The 23882-nt window shown below is 40.2% G+C and overlaps 1 protein-coding gene across 1 annotated transcript in view; it reads left to right on the forward strand.

Annotated features, from left to right (window-relative positions):
• Nucleotides 1-23882, forward strand: part of ITGA9 (integrin subunit alpha 9) — a 227338-nt gene that overhangs the window by 175419 nt on the left and 28037 nt on the right. The window contains exons 23-26 of the mRNA XM_033077526.1: nucleotides 1119-1226; nucleotides 18898-19023; nucleotides 19617-19736; nucleotides 21413-21514. Of these exons, the coding sequence (XP_032933417.1) occupies nucleotides 1119-1226; nucleotides 18898-19023; nucleotides 19617-19736; nucleotides 21413-21514 (456 nt within the window). The remainder of the gene's footprint in view (nucleotides 1-1118; nucleotides 1227-18897; nucleotides 19024-19616; nucleotides 19737-21412; nucleotides 21515-23882) is intronic.

A 23882-nucleotide genomic window follows, 5' to 3' on the forward strand; every position in this document is an offset into this window, starting at 1 on the left:
TAACTCATACCTTAGTATGAGATCTTAGTTTTTAAAATGTCTAACATGAAGCATTATGTTTGTATTTCATGCAGCATTTATCATACACCATTCTAATGGGATTTTTCCCCCTGCCTGGAGCCTCAGGGCTTTTGTGAGGATTTGGCATTGCAAAGTAGTTCTCTTTATCAGTCAGGCATTTCTTCAAATATGAACAGTGTTTGAAGAATGAAAACCTATTGGTTTTAATATTTATACTTTACACAATTAACAGCTGCATGTTACATCTTTTCACAGTAATATCTCAGTGTGGATAAATACAGTAATAGACTTCATGCTTTTACTTCAATGTTTTTTAATGCATTTATATTTGTGCTGTTAGAAAGAAGCAGAAAATATTTTTTCCTAATAAAAAATGTAGATACAAATGAAAACTTTCTTTAATTGAATTTTATCCATGGATTATTTCTCTTCAGCAATACCCCATACATTTTGGAATTTTCACTGGATACATTTTGGTGGTGGATGGAAAATTCTTTGAGGTTTTTGTTGAAATTTTGGGGTCCAGGGAGTGATAGAAAGCTAATATTCTCCAGTAAAAGTGTAATTTAATTGAAAATGACAGAACTTGAAGGGAAGTTGTTCACATGCATTTCCTGGCAACTCTCTCAGAAAACCTACAGTCCAGTAGTCACAGTAATTGTTTGGCTTCTGCTCCATAAGGAAAACATATGCAGAATATCATGCAGAGGTTACCAGAGGGAAATGAGAATTTTAACTGAGACAGTAGTATTTTTTATAACCTTCAAGATTTGTTACCAAAACACTCAGTATGTTAGCAGTGTATCTGTATACAAAATGGAAGTATTATCCTGTTTGTATTGATGGCTGACAATTATCCTGCAAAACTACTTCTCCTTTGACATATGAGCTGAGCCTGCAGACTGTTAGGTAAGTTAATCCTTTGACTTCATTCTGACACTTGAAAAAGAAATTTTAGTTAGAAGACATTGACAAACCTGCAAAGTACTTGCATTTCTTCAAATTTACCTGTACTCCCACCTCTGAATCTACAGTAGTTTTCCATTTATGAGAAGTCAAGTGTGCAATTTTATTTGCATTCATTTTTTCTCTTGCAGGTTTACAATGCTGGACCAAGCACTCTTCCTGGAGCTTTTCTTGATATTTCAATTCCAAATCGCCTCTCTGCCAATGGAGCTGAAATATTTCATATTCAGCAGATGATGGTGAGTATGTTACAACGTGCCCTGAGTCCAGAGAGGCACTGAGAGCTACTGATGACTAAAACAAAAGTCCACCAAAATTCAGTGAACCAGTTGCTTTTTAAGACAATCAAAGGTTATTTGCACCTGTGGCCAGATCATAAGTAGCTGAACCCCTCCAGCTGTTGGCTGTTCTCCCTCATCTAGAACACAGACAGCTAGGTGTATGTTCCTGGTTTCCTACAATGCTCTGTAAAACTAGGTCAGGCTGATGCTGAAGGAAATTTAGAGAATACTTCCACAAGTCACACCTGCAAAGAGAATTGTCTCTTAATCAGTTCTCCCTGACTGAGGGAGGATTAAATGGTGTATGTAATATCAGTAGGATACTTTATCAAGCCGACTCAGATTCCCTGGGGTTTTTTTCTGTGGTTATCAGCTAGGTCTGAATACATTAACTATATCTATTTTGCTATAGTCCATGTTACAATTTGCTGGTTTTGGGTGTTCTTTTAACAAATGTAAAGAATAGAAAAAGTTACTCTTTCAACACAATGCTTTTCTAAAGATGATTTTGTGTCAATTTCAAAGAAATTCAACGTAAACAGTGGTAGACAAGTTCTTAGATTTAATTTCTATTATTTATTTATTTATTTATTTATTTCAAAGCCTTTCTTAGACCACTAAAATATCCTAATTTACACAGTGGTGGTCAAAAGACAGAAACCTTACTACTGAGGTAAATTTATTGCTGAAGTTCAGAGTAATTCACCTTTGTGAAATGAAATCAGGTCTTTGGGATAATTGAAAGGAAATATACTTTCATGCTGTTGGTTACTTTTCTAGCCTTTTGGCTGAAAAGTATTACCTATTATGTAGGTAACAGTGTCACTGACTATGTGTAAATATGGATCTGAAAGATTTTTCTAAGCAGGTTTCCAAGATTTTTCCTGTTGGAAGATATGAGATAAATACAGATATGGCTTACAGAGGGGCACTGAAGACAGAATGACTGAGAAACATATGGGGATATTGTATGAAGCAATAGTAATGTATAGACAGAGTCAATTCACCAACCAGACTTAATTAGTTCTCCAGCCTATGTATCATTTTCTGTTTAATGTTTATTTACTCCAGCTTTATATGCAGAAGATCCCCTTTCCTTCAACACATTGCCTGCCAAAGTATCATGACCCATTTCCTTGTTCATTTCCTGGTCTCTGTGTGCTGCAGGACAGGGTGTGTTCACAGCAGCTACAGAGAGGTGGGAATCCCCTTAATGGATTTTATCTCCCCAAGTGTTGATATCTCTTCTAACGTCAGTCATCCTGTAAAGGAGGTCCCACATAGTGTGGGGTGTGGTCTTGAGCACTGTGGTAACTAGCAAATGCTAGCAGGATTTGTATTGCTTTTCCCCAACAACAGGTTGAATTTCTCTGCACGTTATTTGACTGAATTTTACTTAGAAATTTGTTTTTGTAGAAATGTTAAATTGCTGTTGTGAGACCTCTTTGCAAGTAGTAGGCAAGTATGTTTTTATGAGAGATGTCTGCCTGATACACTAGCATTCCAGTAATTTTGAATACTGATTTTGGGTATAGGGTCAGTAGAATTCTCCTACATGACTTTCTAAATACCTCTAGCATGTTAATAAATGTGAGCCAAGAAAATCCTGTCTGGGGCAGTGACTATCCTTGCTTTACAGATATACAATCGAGACACCGAAAGGTTTGTTTGACTTCTCACAGGAAATTTGTGTCAGAGTCAGCCACTGAACCAATGCATCCCAAATCTTACTAGAACCAATGTATCCCAAGTTTTATTAACAGAGAAGGCATGCCACTCTCTTTCCTACTGCTCTCTCCCTGAGTTTATATTGACTGAAAAGAGAACTAAAATCATGAAGTGTTTCAACTTTTGATCTAATAGATGTAATTAAACAAAGCAACCTAAAAGGAGATTTAGAAAATTGTTTATAACAGCTGTTTTTCCAAGACAATTTTTATAAGCATAGTCATTAAATACTTTGCTTATTTTGCTTATTCCCAGAACCTAGAGTTCAATAAAGATAGTAAGGTAATAGAATCCTTTCAGACAGTGCAGGTGTTTCTGTCATTATTTTCTTTATGCCTATAATCCAGCTGTCAGTGTTCACGAAACGTTGAGAATAGCTGTCATTAATACAGAGAATTAGGAATTGTCATTTATCTGTAAAATAGACTGTTGGTACATCACTTGGGATTCAATGAGATAATGGTTTTTATTTTAAAGCTAGTACAGTAATTTCACAACTATAAGGCACACCCTTTTGACTAAAATTTTCCCGCGAACCTGGAAGTGCGCCTTATAGTCTGGTGCGCCTTATATGATGTACAAAGTTGCAACATTTGCCACCCCGGAAGTGTGACCCGTGAGCTGTGGGGGGAGCCGGCAGTACCACGGCAGCCAGGTGGAGGCGGGCCTGGGGGCCCGCGGCACCGCCCCTCCCAGGTCCAGGCGGGCCCAGGGGCCCATGGCTGCTGGGTGGGGGCAGGCACGGGGGCATGCGGCACTGCCCCTGCCAGGTGGAGGTGGGCCCAGGGGCCCATGGCGCCGCCTCTGTCGTGTCCGGGCGGGCCCGGGGGTCCATGGCTGCCGGGTTGAGGCGGGGCCTCGGCCAGCAACCGCGCAGGAGGACCTGGGGGCAGAGCCTCGCTGCAAAAAAAATGTGCGCTCTATAGGTACGCCTTATATGATCTACAAAGTTGCGAATTTTGCCAACTCCCGAGTGGTGTGCCTTATAGTCCGGTGCGCCTTATGGTCATGAAATTACTGTAATTCTATTGTCACTTCTCTGATACACAGTAAGGCAGTGAAATTTATGAGTCAAAATGCATAGTTAAAGCACTAGAGTTTGTCTCAAATACACATAAACCACACAATATAGTTTCAGGAGCAAACTGCCTCATATTGTGTTGATTGAGCTAGTCTTTCAGGCACAAAAATTAATAGTAGGAAGACAGTCACATATGGCTCACTGGAACAGTCTGTATCTCTGGAGGAAGTATTATCTTCTGCTCCTAGAGGAAATGACAGCCCTCATGCTTCCTCTGTTCCTGACATTCTGAGCTTTTGGCTTTATTGCAGAAACTGTTTTAACATGTTGTTTGAGACAAATTCAGATCATGGAGATGTTTTGACATTTGGAGTTCTGCCTCAGAGATGTTCAGATGCAATTCAAGGAATATTGGGAGCAGCACTGCAGTTTCTGCAGCACTTCCCCTAACAAAGCCCCCAATATATAAAGGGAATGAATCAACAATAAAAGCCAGAAGTAAATAAAAAAATGGATAATTGAAAGAAAACTAGGAAAAAAAACCCAAAACCATTGGACTTTCTCCCTATTAAAATTTTTGATGAATAGAAGATACTAGAAATTTTCAGATAATTTTGGCTAGGAAATTTCACCTCTGACATTGGTTTTGCATAGTAAATACTCAGATTCTGCAGTGGTAAATGATATTTTGGAAGCACTTAAGTCAAATTAGTAGCCGTTTGTTTTTTATATATTTTGTATTAGTCTTCTTGCAAAGGTTAAAAACATAACAAATTAAATACTTCAGCTTGTTAGTAAAAGTGTTGTGATGGAATAGAATAGATGATGACATAGAAGAGCTTCACACAAGCAGAGAAGTTAGTCTTAATACTAAGGCATATTCTCTACTCTTCAAGCCACTGGTTATCTATTCCTCCAAGAAGAAAAACAGTGCTCATTATATTTGTGTATGTTTTTGGTCTTGCACTGAGAGAAGTAATTTGCTTTGTGTATCCAGCAAGGGATACACAAGGGCAAGGGAAGCACTACCAGACTTCCCAGCCGAGGAGCTGCTTTCTAGGATCGCCAAGAAGATTTTCACAATGAGAGTTCCTACTAAATTAACCAGGGTATTTCCTGAAGCTATTAATAAATTATTGATATGTCCAGGATTATTCTGGTGCTGGCTTTATGGAACTGGATCAGATTGGTGACTTCTGTTTTATTTTATTTTCATTGAAGGTAAATGCAATTGTGAGGAATTAACACTTGGAAACCAAATTTGTCTGTTTGAACTGGATGATCCTCTTCCCTCCTCTGGAGGGACCAAGCAGAGCCTGTTTGGGTGAATCAGTACCAAGGATATAAAAAAAAAACATCACTGAGATAAGAATCTTGTTGGAAAGTAAGATGCAAGACAGTCTCTTCAGAAAGAGTTTGCAATCTAGGCAATGATATAAAAAGGAATTCAGAAGAGAGAGGGAAATAAATATTGTTCTCAGTTTTTTGATGACAAACTCCCTCCTTGCATGTAACTCTTGATGTCTGACTCTAGTAATTACTGTTTTAGTAACTGCTATTAATAGAATGTATTTAAATTACAGTAATTTCACAAATACAAGCTGCACAGAGTATAAGCCACACTTCCGGTGCGTCGACAATGTTGATGTCTTTGTCAATAAAAAAGCCGCACCCAAATATTAGCCGCACTTTCGTTCGTAGCGAGGATCCGTGTGCAACTTTCACACATTTGCCAATTAGTAACAGAATCGCGGCATAGCGGGGTTTACTGGCTCAGGGCGGGGCCAGGCAGGCTCGGCCCACTCATGGTTGCCGACGGGGCTGGGTGGCCCAGCTCAGCGTCACGGCTCGGCGGGGCCGCTTGGGGCTGGTCGGGTGGTGCTGCCGCTACCACCGCCAGGCTCGCTCGCCCCCACCTCCCGTCTGCCCTGCCGCCGCCGCGTTTGCTCGCCCTGGCCGGCACTGCTGGCCCCGCGCCGCCGGGCTCCCCCGCGCTGCTGGCCCTGGTTCTGCTGGGCTTCCCCGTGCCGCCAGGCTTCCCTGCGCTGCTGGCTCGGGCTCTGCCGCCCCCCCCGCCCTGCACTGCTGGCCCGGTCTCTGCCGCCCGCCCCCGACACCGCTGGCCCTGCCTCTGCCAGGCTTTCCCACCTGTGCCGGGGCTGGCCAGGCTCCAGCTTGGCTTGGGGCTGCTGCGGGCTCTCACTTCCGTGTTGGCAGCTTTTAGAATATTGTTAATATATTAGCCGCCCCGGAATACTAGCCGCACTTCCGGGTTTCCACCAATATTTTGGTCAAATTGGTGCAGCTTGTATTAGTGAAATTACTGTACTATCAATTAGTAATTTAAATTAAATTACTAGCAATTAATGGAGAGGCATAGAAGCAGCTCTGAAGAAGCACTTGCCAGTCTCCACTGATAATACAGAAACCACCTAATTTCCCTAATTTTCCCCAGGCTTCTAACCTTAGATCTTGAGAATTATTTACAGAGAGTGAAAAATAGGTTAAACTTCAGTCTTGTGACTCCTGTCTCCATCAACCTTAAATGGGCCAGTTAGCCTAGGCCACTAGTTCCTGGTCCAACCCTTCCCATCACTTCTGTTTAGGGAGCAATAAAAAGTCCTTCTCTCGCAAGAACAAAGAGAAGTCCTCCAGTTGTCCTATTATAGTTGGCGTATTCACTTCACACTTGTTTCTACAGAGGTGAGACCTGGATTGTGCTTTTATGATAGCTGGATATCAGTAAGATTTTAAAATGTAAAGTAAAACTGAATGAATCAATGGAAGAATTGAAGATAATTCCTTTTACAAGTTGCCTTTAAGTTGACAGCTGCCTGAGCATGGGACTCTAGAAACACTTGTCATGTTCATTAGGGAAAGCTGTGTAAAATAAATACTGGTCTTGTCCTGTGAATGTTGAAAGAGAAAAAGTGTAAGGGAGTCAGCCCCAGAGCTACAAGTGCTGGCTGAGGACAGGTTACATTTTTAAGACCAGTTTGTATAGCAGTCATGTAATTTTTCTTCCTGCATTTGCACAGCAATGTCTGTAAGGAGCAGAAAGAAGTTAGGGAGAGGAGTTAAAGCTTGCTGTCTCATTGCCTGAAAGGTCCCAAAGTAACTGAAGTTTTTCTTCACTTACAGGATGTAAAAGAAATATAGTCAATTTTAAAACTTAAGTGTAATTTCTTCTTATTATCTGTAGGTTTTATCTTCCAGCATAGAAATAAGATGCTTTGTCTGCTGCAATGCTGGTGTTTAAAACCTAAAACTAAGCTAAGAAGGACTGACAAAGATCTCTAAAGTGTGGTTGGATGTGAGTATTCCTTGAGGCATATGTTGAAATTGTCAAGCTCACAGCTTCATGCTCGACAGAGAGGCAAGCCTGTCTATTGATGCAATTATGTGGAAAACCTCATGCTTGTTGGTAGATGGTTTGTTTATTTATTTATGTCATTTAACATTTCAGGTCTTGTCTCTGAAAGCATATATGTGAACTCCCAGACAAAAATATTTGCTGATAGTATTTGAGACAGCAACTTTTTTTTCCAGCAGCAATTCATGTTTCTGCTGGTTGCCACATTTGACAGAAGGATTGTGCAGGAACATTTTGCACTTACAACAACATTTATTTTAGCCCTTTGTGTTAGTCATTCTGCATGTAGTCTCTTAATTTCAATGACTTACACTGGCACACACATATTTTGGTACCATATTTAAAGGCATAGCTAGATTACGGGAGGAAATTACAGTAATTTCACGATTATAAGCCGCACCATTTTGACTGAAATTTTGGTCTGAACCCAGAAGTGCAGCTTATAATCAGGTGCGGCTTATATATATTTGGACAAAGAACAAAAAGTTACTGTTTTAGTTTGGAGGACAGGTGTCTGCTGAGAAAGGCAGGAGCTTCTCTTTGAAATGGAGAATGTAAGCCCCCTCCCTCCAAACTATAATAATTTTGAAATCAAGGGGCTTTCAGGCAAAGATATGGGAATTAGGAATAACAGTTCTTTCAAGGGAAATTAAAATAGAAATACAGTACTACAAAGAAACAAACTCCAAACCCTGGCAAAGTCAGAGTACAACCTGACACCCTGTCAGGCAGGGTGTTGGTAGCAGTCCCATTAAATGGTGGTTGCAGTCGTCTTGCAGTGACAGATGTGATTCAGTTGAAGCAGTGGTTTTGTAGAAGGTGCAGTTTCCCTCTGGAGGTCCAGTGGTGATGTGGAGAAATCCGGTTTTCCTCTGGAGTCCAGTGGAGAAAGGGCTATTTCAGTGTCCCAAAACCTCTGTTTTATCTTGGTAAAAAATGTTGGGCTCTTCCCCCTGGCTGGAGCAACTTCCAATGGGATGAAGTAATTTTATCAGTCACACGGTGGGACTCAATGGGCCATTAGCAGAAAATGACTGGCTGGAGGAAGGATGGGTTGTGAAAAGATAAAGAACAATGCCCTGCCTGGTTTCAGTGGATGGCCCAATAGCAGAATATCTCCCACAGAGATATGGATCACTGCCCCTACCCTCAACAGATGGTGATGGAATAGATACCTTTTATCACACTCTGTATTGTAACCCAAGACAGTTGCCAACACTGGGACGTGTGGCTTACAATCAGGTGTGTCTTATAATCGTGAAATTACTGTACTCCTTCCAGGAACGTATTGTGCAGAAATTTGTACAGAAAATTGTACAGGTACTTTCTGACCTTCCTGCCTCTTTCACTTTAATTGCTTTTTAAATGACTGTTCCAAACCATTTTTGCTTATGCAGTTGGATATGTTCCCTGCCCCACCCCCAGTGCAGAGCACCTCAGTGATATCAACTGGATCTGGCTCTGCCTAGCCCTGTCCCTTGCAGGAGAAACTAGTGCATCTGGCATATCCAGGATGGCTGTGAGGAGAGGCAGAAGCATACAGTGTGGTCCAGCATGGCACAGTTGTCTTTAGACAGGAGCAGGGAGCAGGACTGCAAACCAGCTTGGAAAGAGTTCCTAATGTCAGCACGATGAACTGAAACTCTTTATGCAAAGATGAACTTTACTGTCTTTTAAGTTTCCATTGTTATGCAGGAAAGGTTACCCAGCCATAAAATTAAGATTTTTCCTGAGTTAAGACCTTAAAATAAATCTAAAAAACCCAGCATTTTTACCATCTGCATCATAATACAAAAGCTGTGCATTGGTCAGAGCTCACAGCATTTCCAGTATTTCAAAATAATCTTTTCATGCATTGCTGAGTGAATCTTTGAAGATGGAGCAAAACTTCTTAACATGGCAGAAAGTTTTCTGTGACTTCCTAGTCGGGGTCTTTAGGTGAAACCAGATTTGAACACATTTTTTGACCTTTTCCAGTTGTTTTAACCAAGTCTGGTAGAAATGAAAGTGATATGGTATTTGTATAAGCAGTGGATTTTTTTAAAATTCTAAAGAAGATGTTCTTGGAAAAGGCATTTTAAATGTAAAAAAAAAAAATTCTTTCAAGAAAGTCTAATAATATAAAAATCAAGGCCATTGAAACACGGGGAAAAACCCACAGTGATCCATATATTAAATCATGCTACAGCAACATGATATTCTTGTCCAGTTGTGAGCTTCTAAACAAAAGTGAAATTGGTCAAATTACTTAGTTACTGAAATTTTACAACACTGTGCCCCCAAAAATAATGGCCTTTTAAATGAGGAGCAGTTTGATTAATTATTAATCAATTTTGGGTCAGCTGAAAGTGTTGCTACTTTGTGAATGGCCCATAGCTCTTATTTTTTTGGCTGAATATGTGAATTCCAGTTTTGAAAAAGATGGCTGATTTTCCTTTCGATAAAGAAAGGAAACAGGAATTTTGGCAGATTACCAGAAGTAATCATGTAACAATCAGAAGTTTTGCTGAGGCATGGAAAAAAACCAACATGTATGTGAATACAAATATATATACACACACACATACTTGTTTTTTTGGTAAGTTTCCTAGCCAGGGAAGAAAGCTCCCCCTGTTGAAAGATATTGAATGAAAAGAAAATCTACAGATGTTTTTAAATTTTTTTTCTTCTTTTTGAAGGAATGAGTGTAAGAATTCACCATTTTGCCATTGGTATAGCTTTTCCTGCCAAAAACAATGAAGAAGGAAATTCAGAATATAATTGCTTGGCAAATTCTTTAACACACAGTTCTGCTTTAAAACCTGACTCTTAGACTAGCCTAACTAATGTACAAGATCTGTGGTCTAAATGAAGGAAGCAAAAAACAAGGAAGCATTTTAAACAATGGTATCCGTGCATATCTGGTGACAGAAGGGTTTTCCTCCCTGTTCATGTATCAGAGTGAAAATGAACATATTTTATTGGATTTTTTTGCCTGGCTTTAAAAGTGTATCATTCCAGTCTTCTGCAAGGTACCACATGGTCTCAAAAGTATCAATAAACCATTTCTTGGAGGGAACTCTGAGGATGTCTTGGAAACAAAGGACATCTTCTGCTTAACTGAATATATCTTCTCCATCCCCCAAGAGGATTTTTGAATGAGAATTACCCTTTTAATCTTCAGTTGTCTACATAGATAAGGAAAATCATTCTCTTGAAAGTCCTACCGTCTCTCCACTGCCTCTAAAGAGAGTTTAGGTCTTAGACACCTTTCTGACACACTCAAACATCTACTTTAGTGAAACACCCCACAGGAGTTGTTGGAGCCCTACAGGGAATGTACTTACCTGCACAGTCTTGAGAGCTCCTCATCCTACCATCAACACAGCCCATAGGGAAAGTTTGACAATTAGGTAAAGAACAAACATGGGCTTATTTGTGTCATCATAGGTGAGGCTGCAGAAGAGGATGTGCTATAGACATACAACCTAGCTGAAGGAACATCAAATGCCAAGTGATCTCAGGAGCTTTTTAAATAGAGACATACCCTGAGAATAATTTGTCGCCTCACATGTTGGTTAAGCATTTCACAGTTCATCATAGGGAGAGGAAAAGTACTTCTCAGTGACCCTTTCTCAGGTTTCATCTGCCAGAGGCCAATATATAAGAAGCACGTGAATGTTAGTGGTAAACTGTTTTTTGTGTAAGGTGGTGGTCATTCACTCCTAGGACTGAACCTTGTGTGGACCTCACAGTTAAATTATACCAAGTGGTCATTGCTTCTTATTTCTGTGTACAAGTGGCTTATTCAGTTCTGTCTAGGAATTAATCCGCTGTCTTGTAAGTCAGGAACTTTATATGAGTTCTTTGCTTTTGTCACAAAACTGGGTAGGAATCACCAGTTCTTGAGAGCAGTACTTCTGGGAATTGCTGCTAAGTATGTGCAAATTGGCTGCAGGGCCAAGACCAGGCCAATGTTGCAAGAATCATGCTTATCAAACCTGATTATTTAATTGAGCTGTATGTTAAGTGCATCAGAAAAACATCTAAAGACATTGCAATCTGGTTAGCATGACTTATGCCAAACATGCATCTGGTACATTCTCCTGTGATCTAGAGGAGCAGAAACCAGAACTATGGTGTACTCCTCTAAGCTGGTTTAATGCTCTAGCATCTCCACTTTGTTTCCACTTGCCTCTTCTCGTTGTCTAGTAAGGCTACTTAATTGGATCCATGGACTACTGGTTTTCCTTGCCATCATTGCTATTTTTAGTTCAAATCTTTCAAGGGTTGTGTAAAATGGGTTAATTTTAAAAATTATTTTCTGTTGTTTCACTGTCTCTTAAATGTATTACCAGAATCAACAAGACTCTGCTTCAAATATATTTTGTTATCTGTGAATATTAAACATTCTTGGCATATGGCGCAAGTAGTCAGAGAACATATTTACATAACTTATTTGTCTACTGTTGGAAGTCTGACCTTGTCTGGAATTTCTTGTCAGTACCCTTTTTTTTCTCAGTGTGACATGCTAGATAAACCCTGCTTATCAATTCTTTGTTCACCTAATAAAGGGTGAATAAGTATCTTTGAATCAGAATACTTGCATACATTTCTTCCCTAATACTAGGATGAATGTGCTACGGTTAGCAACAAAGACAGACAAACGCATCTGTTATTTATTTTTCAAGTTTCAAAACTTGAACCACTGCTTAGTTATTCATACATAAATAAGACAGTTTAAAAAAACATACAAGGGAAAATATGTAAAAACTCTCTGCCAGCAATTTCTAGACCGTGGCCAAACTCCTAGTCCTTCGGAGTCAGTATAGCCCAGGGATGATGAGAAAGGCATCCATTACAGAGTCGAACAATGCTAAAAATTTTGTGAAATGACTGGCCTGTGTTCAGACCTTGAGCATGTTTCCTGCAAGTAAAATTGCTGTTCCAAATATGTTGTGTCTCTGGATGTTTTCCCTGAACTTGCCCACACACTTTTTCTGAGGTCAGATGTGGGTTTTGTTTTATCATATGCACTCACGTCTGCATTCCACCTACATATTTGCTTTGTATCAGCTGAGTTCTGCTGGCTTCCAGGCCCTCCCTTCCTCCACAACTAGTGATGATTTAGCTCAAGAAGGGAATCCCAGATTTACTGGGAAAGAACCTGGAAACTGTAAATTTTAATACCATAATGAATTCTTCTGCATTAGTGGAAATCTAGTGTTGCTAGTATAAGTAATGAGCTGAAGATACACATTTGCTCACTCATTTATTTTGTAAAATGTCAGTCATTAAATATGGGAATAGCCCTTGGCTTCTTACATACAGCAATGCAACAGGGAGATTGTACATAATCCTTTATTGGAAGCAGCAGCCAGTTTTCCTCCCATTTTTCTGTCTCATTCTTCCAAGAGACTCCTATCATTTGCACATGCTTAACCCTATGTCAGCTGCTAATATCCAGTTCTTGTGCTTGTTCCTCAACTGTCCTGTCCAGCCCATTTTGAAATTGTATGTAATTTCCTTCATCCCAGGTTGATATCTTGTGCCCTGAAAAATGGGAGGTGTTGCCTTTGATGCATGTTAATGGGTCAAGGTTAAATCTAGAAGGGGCCACTGACTTTCAGTTCACCTGTGAAGTTTATGTTACAGGTAATGTGGCCTAAACCCTTAAACTGCTTGCTAACAGTTTACTGGACCCCAACAATTTCTGAAAGACCCCAAAGGCTTGCTAGAAATTGCCTTGTTCTGAGAGTAGCTACAGATGGGCAGAGACGATGTAAGTACCCTGAAAGTAGGAAACAGAGGTGATAGCAGAACGGAAATGTGCAGAGGCAGTAGCTGTATTATCTCTCCTAGAAACGCCAACCACTCCCAGGTGACCTGGCTTCATTCACAGCCCTTGGTTATCCTCTGTGTTTACGGGAAAATGTGTGGTGTTTTTCCCTTTACAATGATACCTCCTTCTTGGAGTTGCAAATCAGGCCCAAGTATTCTCATAAATCCTGACCCATGCAGGGAAAGTCAGAGATGATTATTCCTGTGTATGCAATAAATTCAACGTGCTATTCTCATACAGCCCTATTAAAAATCCTGCAGGCTTTTTAGGATGTGGTGTGTGTGGAGTCTACATGATATGTTTTACATACAGCTGTTACACTCTGAAATGTCCTCTTGTCACTTTTTCTCAAGAGTAGTGTAATCTTACATGATTAAAAACCATTGTTACTTCATGGGTTTGCCTCTGCTCAACCTATAAAGTAGCAGGAAAAAAGTAATTCAGATTCAAATATTTGGAATCCATTAAAGTCATCCTGCAGTAATTTCTGCCTTGTTCCAGATAGAGCATTTTACAAGCATGAAGTAACGTGCATGCTTTCTCCAGTGGTTATATCTTTTCTCTGAGAAATTTGTGGTTTGTGTTGACAAGAAGAAGTTGGCAGAGTAACTCTTTGTACAGGTGGTCCTATTTAAATGTCTCTCGAGCATGTTCATAGGCTTTTCAAGGGGAGAGCAACTTACACTAAATTAACAAAGCTAGAGACTAACTTGTCTCTGAATGAGTGTGTGGTCATTTATAGAATCATAACATGAGAGAATGGTGTGGGTTGGAATGGGTAGTACTCTGCATGAGGATAGATTATTAATGTTATTAGCCTTTGCAGAGTTATGGTGACATGTAGGGGCCTGTTATAGAGAGGCAAGGTGCATTTACAGTCTGTGTAGTGCAGATGTTCTGGTTTGTCTCTCTTGATATTAATGCATCTTACATGTATATGCACACATGCTGAATACAATAGGAGACTACACAAATATATACGTACACATACACATATATATATACAGTAATTTCACTACCATAAGGTGCACCAGACTATAAGGCGCACCCCCCGGGAGTCGGCAAATTTTGCAACTTTGTAGATCATATAAGGCACACCGGACTAGAAGGCACACTTTTTTTTGCAGCGAGGAGCCGCGTGGCGCTCAACAAAGTAACGAATTAGTAACAGAATAGCGCCATAGCGGGTTTACTGGCATGTGCTCAATTTGCAAACATTTTTCACAGATTGGCGTAGCCTTTAAATGCAGTCCCAGGCGCCCTCCCCGTGCTGAGGCAGGGCTCAGGGCAACCGCGACTCGCGGTGGTCCGGGATGGCTTGGGGCTGCCCGTGGTCTGGGTTGGCTCAGGGTGGCCACGACTCATGGCTTCTATAACCGCCTGCTCCCACCTTCCCCACAGGGCTTGCGCCAGACCAGCAGCAGTGCTTCCCTCTCTCCCCGTTTGGCGGTCGGGGCCAGCGCCGCTCCGCTCTCTCCCTGTGCGGCACGTACGGGGCTGGGGTGGTGCCGCTCTGCTCTCTCCCTGTGTGGCCCGTGCGGGACCGGTGCCGCCTCCCACTCTCCCCACGCGGTGGCTGGGGCTGGCGCTGACTCCCTTTCTCCCTGTGTGGCTCCTGCCGGCCGTGGTCGCCCACTCCCACCCCCCATCGCGACTCGGCGCTCCTGCGGCACCGCCCCCCCCATTGTGGCTCACACTTCCGGGGTGGCAAATGTCGCAACCTTGTACATCATATAAGGTGCACCGGACTATAAGGTGCACTTCTGGGTTTGGGGGAAAATTTTAGTCAAAAGGGTGCGCCTTATAGTCGTGAAATTACTGTATTCTGGAGCAGGTAATGTTTTTTCGGTCCCTTAGATTTTGGATGTCCACTTAAAACTGTCTGAAAGGTGGTGATTTTCAAGTGCCGCAGATGTCTACATGAGGCACCTGACAATAATGTGTTGTTACTGAGAAATGCTGAAGGCTATTCTGACATCCAGTGGTGTTCAAGAATGCACATGATATCCGAGTGCAGGCTGTGCTATTGCATTAATCACTCTGATATTCCAGAATATCAGAATGATGTTTTTTTTAACCTTTATTTACACTGAGGCTGAGCAGTTTGACAAAAGCGCCTTTGAAATTGAGGTTAAAAACTAGAAAAAACATGATGTGTGTATTGATGTTAAGTGTTTTCCAACCTAAGACAAGACATTGCTAGAGAATGGGAAATCCCAACCATGGTAAAAAGAAATGATTGTCAGTATAAACTTCTGTGGGAAGATTTTACTTTTGATGGTGGTTTGCTTCACATGAAAGTTGAAGACATTCAAGATAGCAAAAGCATGCTTCATTCTAATAATGAAAATGACAATAATAGGTATATCAAATCTGTGTGAAAAGATTTTTAAAATGTTTGGATTTCCATCAGACAACCACCCCCTTACAAATTTTTTAGTTTAGAATTGGAATTCTGAAAATGTAAATTCTTTGCAAATAATGTAATTTTTTAATTAGAAATGTTTTCCAGGAGTTGAAGGCTAGGATCAGTAATTAGTAACAGTTAACCTCTGTGTTATAAAAATTTTACACTGCTACTCAAAAAACCTCCTGGTATGTGTGGTGCTCTAGACTGTATGTGATGACATAGTCCACTGAATATAGAGAAGAAGAAAAATTAACAAATAATTCAAGATCTTTGAAATTAGGCTTTTTTTTTTTCCCCTGCAATGTAAAGCTGTTCAGTGAAGTCTTCTAGGTCAGCCATTAATTCGTGGTTGCAGCACATTCAGGCCACAGGACCCAACTCAGACCAGATTAGAAAAATGTGTAATATGGGCATAGGTGCTGAAGACAGTATGCAGTTAGCCTGGTTTACCTTTTTACTTTGGCCTGTTTGTGTGCTAACGTGGACTTTGTCTACCTCTGTCTGGGCACAGATTTCAGGTACACTTTCAGTACAAATTTATCTGTATGCTCCAGACCAATGCAGCAGACCACAAATGATTTTATTCAGGACTTAATGAGTTGTTTCTGGAAAACAGAATGAAACAACCTTCAGAAGACAGCTCCAACAAAGCCCCTTGAAAGTCCCTTCTTGGAAGGCTGCAGGGCTACTTCTACTTGGTACCTCTCTTGGGAAAGGTTTTTATTTCCCCATCTGTAGTCTTAGTGTAGGATTTTAGAGAGCCTCCCTTTTGTGCCTCTTGTTCCCTGCCCCAGCTGTTAATTTTTGTTAGGAGTTAGATATTGACATTTCTCTGTGGCTTCTGTACAGTTCTTGCACTGACCAGAAAGGCAGTGCACATCTCTTTCCACATCCTATACACTGCTCAAAAAAGTCCCTTCTGCTGTTTCTGTAAGATGTTGGATACTGGATCCTGGGAAGACCACTCTGGGGGTAGTCTTCAGTTTAAAAAAAGATAAAGGAGAAAGAACCAGGTTTATGTTGCTTCATGCTAGACAATTCATTTTAGTCTTGTAAGATATTTCTACTTTGGCTCATTCTTACACTGTACTTTTACAAGATATAAATCAGAACTACTTAGAGAGTATGCCAAAACCTTGTGTAGCACAGAAACTTGTACTGTCCTTCCTGTATCTCTTGCATAAATCTAATGACATCTGTAATTTAAACTTTCAGGAATAAAGAACAAATACTTAATAGATCCTTCTAGTTGATATGGATCTAATGAAAGATCAAAGAAATAAATGTCTGTGGGCTTTGTGAATCTCTTACCTAAAATAAATAATGAAAACTTATTTCAGGTGATCTAGACAAATCAGTTTTAATCTTCAATTGAGCCCAAGGAGACTGTAAACTTTGGGTATATCTGTTGGAAATGTAAAAACAGATTATGTTAAGTCATGTTGTGAATACATATTGCAAAGAACAGATTATGAAGAATTTGCGGGCTAGTGAAGAAGAAAAGGTACATATTTCAAAGAGACATAGCTATCACTTGTCTGGAAAATAGCATTTAAAATCTAGAGAGACTTGCGTTTTGTTTTTTTTTTTTTTTCACAGTACTTAACACAAACTGTGTAATGCTGAATTAGACTCAGAGTGTGCAGTAATTTTGTATCTGTAACAGCTTTTTTTCCTCCCTCTTTCAAGGATTTATGACTTGAATAAGGTACAAATTTTCAGTTTTTCATCCTGTCAGAGGATGTGAGGAGGTCATCAGCAGGATGTGTAAGAATGTCATTTGGTGGTTTGTGCGAAAACCTCCCTCTCTCACTCTTGCAAGCTTTAAAGATGATAGCAGGAAGAATTTGCTGATACTTTGTTGTTATAGGTTTTATTAAATTTCGGTAATTTTTTTCAGTAAATATTCGTAAATCGCAAAAAGTGGGAAGGCTTTTCTTGAGCAAGATTATCTTGTTTGAAGCTCCTTTTATCAGAGTTTGGTACTCTTCAAGTCTTGCTTCCCTCAGTCATCCACTTTCTTGGACAAGTGCATAAACTAATGACATAAAAAGGGGGGTCTGTACTATTTCTGCTAAAGGTAAAAGAACAGATGTAGTGCCTAGGCTTGTGCATTTACATAAAGATTTATCTTGTTAGTTCTGATATAAACAGGGATGCCCCTGAGTTGCCCAAAACATCAAACAACCTAGTACAAAGGGTAACACTTGTCTTAGTTTAAGACAATTTACGGGGATGGGGGTCTCCAAAATAAGTTGCTTCCCCTTAGTTTTAACTTCTCCCCTTTCCGCCATTTAGGAGAGATAAATACGGAGAGATGCAAGTGAAAAGAATAAGAGTTACTTAAGGAAAACAGGGATAATAACAAGAAATACTCAGGCAAACGCTTCAGCACCCGCACACAAAGGCGGAGGAAATCGCGGGATTATCCCGGGCAGAATGGTGGAGAATCCCTCCCCGGGCACGTAGCCGGGAGAGGCAGAACGACGGAAAGAGCGTGGCAAGCCAGCCTCCGGGGTTCCGAAACTTCATCCCTCCCTTCCGCCGAATGAATAACCAACGGGGAACAGGAACAGGGGAAAAAAAAAAAGTCTGGAAAAGCAGTGGGCGCTGTCGTGTCCCCGCTCCACGCCGCCCAGCTGGGGCTCGCCCTGGCCCAGCGCTGGAACTGGCGGAGCGGTTCTGCCCTGCGGCAGTGGCTGCGCGGATTTTGGGATGCTTCGGAGCCTGGAAAGAACGGGCGGGAGAACTCCGTGCTTCCCACCCCTGTCCTTAATGGCACGAAGCACGCCCCCCCCCCCCCGTTTTGTGAACTGGGGTAGAACACAGAGGCTCTGTTTCCGACTCCAAGTCATAAAGAGACAATAAACAAACTTGTGCGGGTATTGATGTAGAGAAAGATTTGGGGTCAGCCCTGATGCTAAACTCTGGCTACTATCTCTGTAACTAGGACAACTGTTGATTTTAAATGTCATATTTTGCTGAGGTTTTTCTCCTCTGTCTCCAGATGTGTAGAACACAGACACCTACCCGTGAGCTAGGTTAGACACATTTGCATCCTGTCCAGTCAAAGCATTTTCAATGCATGGTTCATCTGGCTTACTTCAGATACTTTCTTTAGGATTTTTTGACCCCTCATGTGGTTATTTTACTCTTTTGACTATTAATGGGAGTCCAGTCATTTAGGTGTGTTTTTACAGACTGACTAATTCAACCTTCTTGTATAATTTCATTAATTCAGAATAATAATTGTGATTTATAATTGTTCATTTGCAGGTTGGTCAGGACAAAGGAAGCTGTTCTTTCCGCAGAAACCACAGCCCATGCATTGTTCCTCAAGCGAATGAAAATATTTTCCACACAATATTTGCTTTTTTTACAAAGTCTGGCAGAAAAGTATTGGTAAGAAATGGTACCACTTATGGCACCACTTGAACATACAGCATATTTTACATAACATGTTGCATGGTTTGGCATGAGGATCTGAAGCAGATAGTTCTTTATGGAGCATATATAGTAATACTGATGATTTGCTAGGGGGACAGTTAGTGACATTTATAATAGTCTGTTTTTTAGATGTAAATATGAAGTTTCAGGAAGTGCAGTGGAAAGGGATTTAGTTTAGTTACGGCAGCACACACCTGGTTACCTGAGCCTTTGCTCCCATGTTCTGTCAAAGACACATGAGGGCAGTGGGTCACTGCACTGTACTTGGTGCCTGACACACACAGAGGACTGATATCCAGCTGCAGTCCTGTTCCTTCCACTCCTGAATGGTTGCCTGGCTCAGCAGCTCTGTAGGGAACTGAATTTTACTGGCTTGCTTTCATGCGGGTATCTGTATCCAGCTATCTTGAGACCCTGAAAGTTGCTATTTCATTACAGGAGTGCTGTATGATAGCAGTTTTCTGCTGTGTTTGTTGACACATAATTTTATCATTTATCGGTGGATTTTTACCTCCTTTGCCTAACAACTTCTTCCATATTTCCTGTAGGACTGTGAAAGACCAGGCAGATCTTGTTTAATTTTACACTGCAACTTAAGCTCACTAGCTAAAGCAGAGTCCTGTGATATAAATATCTACATGCTGCTGAATACTGAGATACTCAAGAAGGTATGTGGTCTCCTTGTAGGTTGTCTTCAATACCGATTTAAGTGTGCTTATGTGAACCAATGAACTTAAAACTTGCAATTTTTACCTCTCTTTACTAGTGTGTGAAAAATAATCATGGTATCAAAGAAAATGGATCTGTTTATTAACAGTGTGTATGGAGTTGCTTATCCTAGTTCTTACCCATTAAGATAGAAATAAATTAAGAAATTTATACATTGAAAAATGACAAATGAAACCCCTAATTGTGTGCATGGTGTTAAGGCTGGAGATTTTTGAAAATCTAATCGATTTCTGAAAATTCATTCTAAAAAAATGTAAGTGAATGTAAACTGTAACCAGCTATATATTATCTTTCTGTGTAAACAGAGACGTGGCAGCATTTTGTCATTTTTACTTCAAATTATTATTATTCAAAGAAGATGCATCATTACCACATTAATGCTGAGCTTAACATTTGTGACAAGAAACTATTGGTTGCAAGTTAATTTCTGTCTTCTCTAAAGCCACTGAATGAGACAGCAAATATTTTAATTTTTTTGTGATTTACTGCATTTTGACCTATTTTCCTTTACTTACAAAATTGCTGACTCTAATTCTGGTGAGATGCTGTAAGGTTATGAGGGAATAAGATAAATGGAGGAGAAAGCTGATAACATGAGCCTATTAAAATAGACCTGTCTTTCATAGTTGTTAGATTAAAAGCATCAGAGAGAGCCCTTATTAGAAAACAGTTGCTAAAGTAATTAATAGACCTGAGCTTTTCCAGTTGAAACCATTAAGTCTGTTAATGTTTGTTCATGTTTGAAAATAGGAAGTACAGATAAGGTCAGAAGTTTCAGGTATTTGTTACATGCTTATAGAAATACTGAAATATGAGAACAAGTAACTGAGTGCATGCAATATATGCTTCTGGGAAATTCAGACTTGGGAATAGCCAAGATTCATCCCATCTGCTGGGTCCCTTCTAAGATTGCTTTTAGAACCACTCCTTTAAAAGACATACAGTGTTTACACGTTTGAGTGTCACCAGTGCATGCAATTTTCTCCCTATTGCCTACCCTTCCCAAACTACATCCAAGTGACTAGTCTGTAAATTGAAATTGCATTTTACTGAAATGTGCCTGTTAAAATGCACCAGGCATTTTATTGGAGAAATGCATATTAATGAGAGGAATTGTACAGTGAGTAATTAATATATTTGCCGTGCACAGATTCAATTGAGTTGTTCTCCCCCTGGGATATATTGTAGTTTATCCCTGTTTCTGTGTATCATTTTTCTGTTAACTTGAAAAGCAAATCGGAACATTTTTCACAGTGAATTTTGAACCTGCCTGTGTCTTTGGAAATGTTCTCTCTTGCTTTCATGGTAAATATGGGAAACAAACCAAATACAAAGCATGTATTTAAAGTCTAACATACCTGATTTTGTTATAATCTGAAAAAATGTGCTCAGTTATATCTGTCTGTTATGAGCATAAAGTATATTTTTTCAAAGCAGAGTTATAACCAGGCTGGTACTTAACTGCCAACCTAACCTTCACTAAGCATTATCTGGGTGTATCTATTACACTGGCAAATGTTTGACGGTTTGTTGGGCTTTTTTTGGCAGGGGCTTGGTGCCTTTGTTGTTGCTTTTGTTGTTGCTAAGTCCAGTTCTTCCTCTTTTTACTTCCCAGGACAGTTCATCAGTCATCCAGTTTGTCACAAGGACAAGGCTGCAGGTGGACCATGACCTCAGAGTAGTGGAGTTGCCCAATGGGAGCCCAGAAGAAAAAGCAGTGAGTACACAAACTTGAAGAGAAATGTTTCTTTATCCCAGTGGGCTGGAAATCACTGAGAGCTCTATACAAACAGGAATTTGTGCTGGGCTAGCCCACAAGTGTGCCCAGACTTTGTCTGACTTGGCTAACAGTACTGTGAACTCTGTTTTTGTGGTTTGGCTCTCTGTGATAACCATGTCAACAGAGTGAATGATGTTATGTCAAACCAGAGTGATCTGTGTTGTACTAGCTAAAATACCCTTGAGGTATTAATGTAAAAATTTAGGGTTAAAATTTGCTTTAATCTAATTCAAATTTCCCTTGAAAACCTAGAAGAGACTTGAAACCTCAGCAATGTCTTTTCACGTGTGCCAGAATGAAATATTTAGAAGTGTTAATGATATTTTGGGAGCTGTGAATATGCAAAAGAGTGTCTAAACTTTCAGGAATTCATTTATCTTTTTTTTTTGTGCTGAGCTGGTAAAAATCAAGTACGAGCTGATACTACATATTGTATTGATCTCCCTCTACCTCCTGAATCTTCTGTTCCTGCTATGTCTTCTACCTTTTTGGTGCCATTGGTCTTCTTTCCTTTTGTTATCCAAAAGTCTGGCAGTTCACTGCTCCTACTGTCTCAGTGTCCATTCACCTGGCTGGCACCACCCAGTTTGCAGCCTCTTGTCTGGGCTCCTACAAGGGGCTCAATTGCATTTAAATCGGCATCTTAATCTGCAGCTTGCAAGCCCAACTACTTGCATCAGATGTATCCCTCAACCGTCATGTCTGTAACTGTAGTCTTGAATTTATATTTCATTAGACCTGCCAGAAAAATGAATTCTTTTATATGACAGGAACTTCTTTTTTCCCATCTGTTTTACTTACTTTGTCAAGTTTCTGTACCATTCTTTACAATAGGCTTGGAAGTTAAAATGAAAACATAGTTAGCCATTGCTGGGAATGTGCCTTATAAGTGGCCTGCAGTCCTGAGTGTTAATACATTGCTTGTCCTCTCCTTAGTTCTGCATCTTGCACAGAACACATCTTGCAATTGTGTGGTAAAATTTCATTAATGACTGAAGTAACACCTGACTGTGATACCCATGCCCCAGCTGAAATGGAAGAAGCCAGTATCTCTGTGACAAATACTTTCAACTATAAAAGGATTTAGAATATCGAAGAATGATAGGCACACTAAAAAATGCATTGGATTGCTATTTTTTAATGTTCAAAATTTAGAAATACTTTTTTCTAGGAATACAAACCCTGCTGTATTTCATTGTTATCTAATGCTTAGAGAAAAAAAAGAAAAGGAAATGAAGCAAAAAAAAAGAAGAAAAGGAACTGTCCTTTTCCTATTCTCAGAAAACCTTTTGTCGAGCCTTGAGTTGCATTATGAAGCATACTGTGTGTGTTTTGGGAAGCTATCTTAATCTTCAAACGAGCTTGCTTCCAGTTCCTGGGAAGCCCTAGCTGTGAAAGAGCATGCTTGACATGCTGTAGCTATGTAACATTAATCTGTAGTTTCAAATCTTTTCTGATGTGAGTGCCATTTCCTCTCTTCTTTATTTCCGTATGCCAGCTTCAGTATTGTGGTATGTTTTGCACAGGGTCATGTTCAGGCAAAAATTTAAGATATGGCTTGGCTCAAAGTATTGGTTCTCTTCTTGTGGAATGTAGAAGAGCAGAGTAGTTGTTGTGAGCCACAGCTATTTAGCTGGAAATAGTAGAGAAAGAAAATGTCTTCATTCAAACTCCTCTCTTCCTTTTTGAAGCTCATCCTGTGCTCTTCGTTGATCAGAAACTGCTGTACTGTATCCATTTGGATAGCAGCTCCTTCTGTACAGTTCTGCATGGACTTCCTGTGAGACTGTTTATGACAGTGTTCCATAACTTTCTTAGACACTTTATCATGCTAAGGTTAAAAAGGCCTTTTTGCTTTCTGTCCTAAATATGGGCTTATTATCCCATTTAAATGGTTCTTTAGGACTGGGTACCATTATTTCAATTGGTGCTTTTACATTATAGTGTACAGTATCAGAGTGCAAACTATCTGTAAAGAAGATAAATGGAGATGGAAGATGAATGGAAAAGGAAGGCTGATATTTTTTATGATAGTGTAAGAAATACTAGTGGACCACCCATATAAACCCCAACTCTGTCAGAAACTTCAATAGACAGCTACCTGGATGGATGATGGGAGAGCAGTGTGTACTGTCTATCTCAACTTCAACAAGGCTTTGGACACTGTCCCTCACAATCTCCTCATAGGCAAACTCAGGAAGTGTGGACTGGATTAATGGCCAGCGAGATGGATTGAGAACTGGTTGAACAGGTACCAGAGTGTTACACTGGCACAACGTCTAGTTGGAGGCCTGTCACTAGTGGT

The sequence above is a fragment of the Catharus ustulatus genome, chromosome 1, assembly GCF_009819885.2.
Source record: "Catharus ustulatus isolate bCatUst1 chromosome 1, bCatUst1.pri.v2, whole genome shotgun sequence".
NCBI classification, from domain to species: domain Eukaryota; kingdom Metazoa; phylum Chordata; class Aves; order Passeriformes; family Turdidae; genus Catharus; species Catharus ustulatus.